At 44.7% G+C, this 6,786-nt stretch overlaps 1 protein-coding gene across 1 annotated transcript; it reads left to right on the top strand.

The window, feature by feature from the left end:
- The first annotated feature begins 460 nt into the window (after positions 1-460).
- On the top strand, positions 461-1,918 carry LOC135827113 (uncharacterized). Its single transcript, XM_065339637.1, has one exon. It carries the CDS (start codon positions 461-463, stop codon positions 1,916-1,918), a length of 1,458 nt encoding a protein of 485 aa, XP_065195709.1.
- The last annotated feature ends 4,868 nt before the right edge of the window (positions 1,919-6,786 follow it).

Genomic DNA, 6,786 nt, shown 5'->3' on the forward strand with positions numbered 1-6,786 from the left:
CTAGTGAATGCATTGACTGACAACATTCAGAGTAATGACTACTATTTAGTAATGCTAGTCGTCACCCCATCTAGGTCTGAGATCTAAGGCAAACAGACTGCTCTGTCACTGGAAGTGCAACAAACCAGACGGCGTCCAAAATACATAATGACAAGACAGTGCATGTTGATCTAGAGCCACGATACGCATCATTTTATTCACAGCGTCCTCGGTATTGCAAACTCTTTTTTGGATAGGATAGACCAGTGCATGAATAGAGGTTATGCGAATGACGTCACGAGGAGCGCCAAGGCGGCTGCGAGTGGCAGGGGTGGCAAAATGAAGTCGTTTCTGCTTGAACTATTTTTTACTAGTCTTTGAGAGGAAAAGTAAAATTTGTTGTTGGTTGTCGACATATCGTTCCTCACTTTTATTTTGATTTCCGCTGGTGTCTCGCTTGCTGAAGTTTTTAGCCTTCAACATGCCGAAGAGTTGTGCAGCCGTCGGATGTAGCAATCGTGCCGATCCTGGAACGGCTGTGAAGTTTTACAAGTTTCCTGTAGCGGACGAGCGGCGCAAACTATGGGTTGCGGCTATGAGACGAGAGAATTGGAAGCCAACTGACAGTAGCAGGATCTGTTCAGACCATTTCGTAGGCGCAGAGAAGAGCAACGATCCACTATCTCCCGCTTACGTTCCGAAACTTTTTGAACATGTCAGGACTCCTGTAAAGCGTAAAGCGGAGAGGGATTTGGTGGCACATGAACGCCGAGCGAAGCGGAAGCTGACGTTCGAGGAGAGCAAGACGCAGACACCAGTGAAAGTGGACGCCTCCGGGAATGACTTCACAGAGGCAATGGCAGATTTGCCTGGTGCCTATGGTGCAGAGGTAGAGTCTGATCCTGTAGCAGTCTCCAGTGTCTCATCGCAGACTGACATGGATATGGAGCACTTGACGCGGCTGGAGGAGACAAACAACTGTTTGGTCCTGGAAAGCAAACGGATGCCACACGCTCCAGGACAAGGTGACACCTTGTCAATCGAGTCGTTTGAGAAAGACAACGCGAAGGTGCTCTTCTACACTGGTTTGCAGTCTTTTGGGACCATGATGGGCATATTTGAACACGTGAGGAAGAGAGTTCCACAGCACCACCGCCACACGCTCTCTCTCTTCCAGCAGTTCTTGATTGTTCTCATGAAGCTTCGGCTGAATTGTCGGGACCAAGACTTGGCGTACAGATTCGGCATTCACCAGTCGACCGTGTGCCGGATTTTCCAGCGCTGGATCCGGGTGATGCATGTGATGCTGGGACCACTTGTCAAATGGCCGGAAAGGGACGAACTACGCAAAACTCTGCCACTTGAATTTCGTAAGCATTTCCCGGGCTGTGCTGTCATTATTGACTGCTTTGAAGTTTTTTGTGAACGACCTTCTGATCTGATGGCAAGAGCTCAAACGTACTCTCACTATAAAAGCCATAACACTGCAAAGTTTTTGATTGGCGTAGCGCCACAAGGTGTCATTACATTTATTTCGCATGCATGGGGCGGGAGAGCCTCAGACAAGTTCATCACAGAGCACTGCGGTCTGCTTAGTCACCTAAATCCGGGTGACCAGGTGCTGGCTGACCGTGGTTTCACTGTTGAAGACAGCGTTGGCATGTTCTGCGCAGAGTTGGTGATGCCCCCATTTACGAAGGGGAAGAAGCAACTCTCCAGGCTGAAATTGGACAGTGCTCGACAAGTGTCACGCGTCCGTATCCATGTGGAGCGAGTGATTGGAATGCTTCGCCAGAAATACACGATCCTCTCTGGCACTTTGCCCATTGCTTTCCTCATGCATGACGATAAAGCTACATCATGTGCATTCATTGACAAGGTTGTCACCGTCTGCTGTGCTCTGTGCAACTGTTGTGAGTCCGTCGTACCTTTCGAGTAAATTACATCATGCCGCTTTGTCAGCTGTAATGATTGCTATATTATTATTATATTATTATTCAAATGTATTATTAACCCTTTGTGCTTTTTGGACTGTCTGGATATACCGGCAATTATATTTCTGTTTTACCTATTCTGCAGTTGCATGCGCATGTGTGCACCTCATTGACCTCGCTTGTTTCTAGTTTCTTTTGTCTGGCTAGCCAAGCTTGCTTGGTCATGGCAACGCCAACAGACTTATAATAATAGTAATAATAATGGCTTCTATCATCACTCACGACATGCCTCCGTTTCTTGTTGCATCAATATAATGACTCGTGGTCCAAATAGGGACAACACAATATAATAATTATGAATAGCCCTGAAACCCAACTTAGGGTGCTGGGTAGTGCGCGATGTACCATCAGATGTAGTATGCCCAGCACCAAAGAACAACTCAACTTATGCCAACATCACCCGGAAGAGACGTAAAGAGCGAAGTGTTTGATGTGTAATGATGGAGTTCCTCTGTTCACATGCATAAGCAGTGAGTGGTCTTCACGCATGTCCTGGGACCCACAAATACGAATCAGCATTATGGTCCTTCAGAGATACATGCAAGCAAAGAAATACAAGAAAGGTAACGGAAATCGTTGTGAAAGCCCAGCCACCGATTGTATGCACACACGTGGCAAGTGCAACAGCAAGTACCGTGGAAGGCACAGCAGAACAAGTTGAAAATGCAACTCTAGAAATACCAGAATAGCAGGCTCCATGAATATAATCACTTCTCAAATGCTTGAGACTTGGATTTACAAATGCTACGACAAAAATGACTATGTACAAGGAAAGTTGGTTGCACCCCATACTAGAGGCCGAGCTTTTCTGCCGCCTTGACTGGACATTTGACTGACTCACGACTGCCATTCAGAAACTTGACAAACTCACGACTTCCATCCAGACACTTGACTGACTCACAACTGCCATCTAGAGCAGAGAAGAAGTCCCTCGAGCCCTCCTTCCGGCAAACCTGCAAGAAAGCACCACTCCCTGCTCAATACACAGTGTTTCGGGGAATTCACCCCTCATGCAGTTGAGCTTGAGTAGGCTGACGAACGTTGTGCTTAGCGACCAACATTCCTATAAACTTGTCGCCGAAGTCGCTACCACTGTAATTGTACATGCATATCATTATTTAGTGGCAGATTTAATCTTGCGACACTCCGGGCAGGTCCAGTTCTTGCGCTTTGGCTTACTCTTCAGCTGCAAACAAGCCATGTGGAACAAACGAATACTGCAATCGTTGTTGGAACATCGCAGTACCTCGCCAGCCTTCACAGACTTGCAGTAGCAAAACTCCGGAGGGCGTTCTTGATCCGCAGTAGATGTTGTACTGGTAGCTCCAAGTGGTTCCGAGGCTGATGTCCACAAGTGGAAATTTATCTTCCTCTAAAAAAATACTTCTGGGCAGGTAAGGATCACTCGAGTCTGGTGCAACGCGCTCGAGCTTTTCACGGTACCGGCATTTGCTGGAGTCATCTAACTCGTCATACACTTTTGAAAACTTGGGAGAAGTCATGGCCACTGATTCAGCGTTCGTACAATAGTCCTTTGTAAAGAACAGAAGAGGAACGTAACAGCGATACAGGAAATTTCCTTCGTGAAATTATTCCAGGCACATGTACTTCTTTTGAACTTTTCATCTCTTTTGCCACCCCTGCGGAGCGCGGCCGCTTTGGCCGCCTACAAGCCGCCTGCACGTGATCCTTTCGCATAACCTCTATAAAGGATGCCAAATATCAGAAACTGCAACGAATTTCAAAAGCTATTATTATAACGCAACGAAGGATAGTGAAAAACAAAATTAATTAATAGTAAGCGTTGATTTGAGAAAACATTCTGCGGGCTAAAAAAAGAATTAGATCAATCACCTCAGGTATAACCTGATTGGAATGGAAGAAAGGTGTTTTACTCATGTAAAGATCGGCGGCGATACAAGCGATTGGCGGATATACAGGCGTTCATGGTTTCGGTGATAAAACTGTTGTAACCACGTTTGCGTTCAAAAATGAAGCATAATATAATGTTGGAACATTGTTTGCCACCACAGATTCGTCAGATTCTTCCTTTGCCTCAGAAAACAATCCACGAAAATATAAACCCATTACTGCTTTGTTCCAACTTGATTCGCTAGGACCAAAAAATGAAAAGCGGCCACCTTTTTGTAAAACATGTTGAAGCGTAATGGATTGAAAGTCAGCAAGAATATTGAGAAAATATTTGCGAGCGGAAACCACCAAACTTGTGCATAGCTCACAGCCTTCGATAACCGTCTGGAACTTTTTAGAGCACTGCCTTGTCTGAATCAGAAAAGCTAGTGCAAAAGCGAAGACCTAAGAAGACGGCTAATACCGTATTTTTCCGGTTGTAAGTCGACCTTTTACGACTTAAAATAGAAGGAGAAAGGGTGGGGGTCGACTTACAACCGGAATTCGACTTATAACCGGGCACGAGTGCACCATGTTTATACATTTTTGCCAGTTTATTGGCATTTTTCAAGGATTGGGACGTTATATCCTCCAATAAGGAATGTTTACATGATTTGTTGATTTGTTAGTAGCAGGAGGTGGTTAGTAGTGCTTCTTTGGGTGAAAACTTTAACACGCAGAATTGAGACCTCCAGATAGGGGGTCGACTTATAACCGGAGTCGACTAACAACCGGTAAAATACGATACCGTTATCGGCACTTGGGCCAGTCAGTGGTTGTGAGACTTTTACAGGGTGATATTTCTTACTGCCCCTTGGTGCCACGAAATTCCTCAGCACTCACAATTCAGTTGAAGGGCATATAATGGCCGACGATGGTGCTAAGGTGCAAACCGACTCTAACGTCGAATCTCTGCAAACATTTTTGCTGGTATAGGACCTCTACGGAAACTGTCTGATACTCAACGCCTCAGCCTGCCCCTTGCAGTATGTTCAGTATCACAGCATGCCTATCGAGGGGGGACGTGGGCGAAGGCTGGCAACAAACTAAAATTTAAGTGCTGTCCCCGATCTAAACCAGCCACCAAAATAACAGCCGTACAGTGGTACAGTGGTGAAATGAATTGCTATACGAAGGGATTTTTGCAAGCAGAAAACAGTCATGGGCAGTAGAAAGAGACGTGCGTTTGACTTGAGCAACCTAGACAGAATTACTCAGTGCCAACGTAAGACAGTTGGCGGGCGACTTCTTACTGATCTGGATAAGTACAGGACTAAATGCATTGAAGAACACAAAAAAATTGAAGTTTATATTCTCCTGCTCGGGCTCAGGAGATTCCAATACAGGCACAGATATGCTCAGTGAAATCCGCTACGAGGTCCGTACTCGAGTTGTGGCCCACCCTGACGCCCTAGAAATGATACCAGTGCTGATGGACGCGCACATGTACAAGAACAGGGTCGTGGTCGAGAGTAGTCCATGAGTCCCGTTTTTATTCCCATGTCGGATTTCAGTGAGCGCAACTGTACATAATTTTGAACACTTGCCTGGCTATCGTGTCGGCTTCGACCTGAAGTCGATACTATCACGCCCTGCACAACGACTACGCAAGCCCTGTAATGATAATGCAAATGGTGAATGCGTTAAATGCACGCATTCAAGAGGAATGCAGGGCAACATTAGCACTAGTATTTAGGAGTTCTAGAAGTGAGCTCTAAGGCAAACACAAAAATTTATAATCACGTGATGTACTGTCAAAGGAAGTACATGACTGTAGAACAATACCTACAGTCTCCATAATTATAGTATATTACTCTACAGTGTATTCTGAAGTTCAGCATGGATGCGTATCAGTTGCATCCCAGCAAAACTATACATTGTGTAAAGTATTTCTCCCACTGTCGGATCTGAGGGAGCGAAACTGTACATATGTCTGTATTTCTCCTGGCAGCCCTAGTATCAGGTAATACTGGGTTTGTGCTATGTTGTTAATCTTAGTTTGTCTTGTCCGACTTTTAACCTGTCTGCTTTCCTGGCTACAGTGTCATCTCAGGCCCCAGGTAAATGCATTCACACCTAATACACCGTCAACGCGATGACGGTCGATATTCAGAGCAATGCAGCGTAGGAAGGGTGCTAGTCGTCACGAGCTAGAAAAGTGAAAAAATTAGGAAATATAAGCCAAACAAAAATTCACAGGCTACTGTGTAACGTGAAGTACAACAATATCAACAGCGTCCAAAACTGCACATATGACTCGACATTGCGTGCGGAGGTTGAGCGTGGAAGCACATCAGTTGCATCAAAGCATAATGATTATTATTGTCCTGTTTCGGGTAATAACATTTTTGGATACGACAGTCCTGTGTACGCCTAGGCATATGCCAGATATCAGAAACTGAAACGAATCTCATAAGCTGTATTACAAAACGGGAGATATTTATAAATGGAAGAAGTTCATGAGAATAATTATTCTACTGCATAAAGAGTAAAAGCAAATCACTCAACTTAGATGAAAGCTCGGTTTTATTGATCCAAAAATCTTTGATCATGTTTGGGGGAAAGACATGTTGTACCATGGTTTGCAATCAGAGATCTTCGAAATTCTTCATCTGATGTCAAATACCAAGTACGAGGACAAACTACATCAATCGATAATCCGCATTCATTCCCATGGGAATGGCTCCAATCCCACAAAAGGTTAATCCTTTAGAACAAATAGCGTGGCATAAAGGATTGAAAGTCAGCTAAAATATTAAGGCAAAATACGCGTGCAGAAACCATTAATCTTGTGCAAAGCTCACAGCCAGCAATTTCTATCGTAAACTCTTTACACCACCCATTTCGCTTTTCCATTAGAAAGGCTATGACATAAACGACAAACCTTCTGACATTTTCAATT

This window comes from Sycon ciliatum, chromosome 11 (genome assembly GCF_964019385.1).
Source record: "Sycon ciliatum chromosome 11, ocSycCili1.1, whole genome shotgun sequence".
NCBI classification, from domain to species: Eukaryota; Metazoa; Porifera; class Calcarea; order Leucosolenida; family Sycettidae; genus Sycon; species Sycon ciliatum.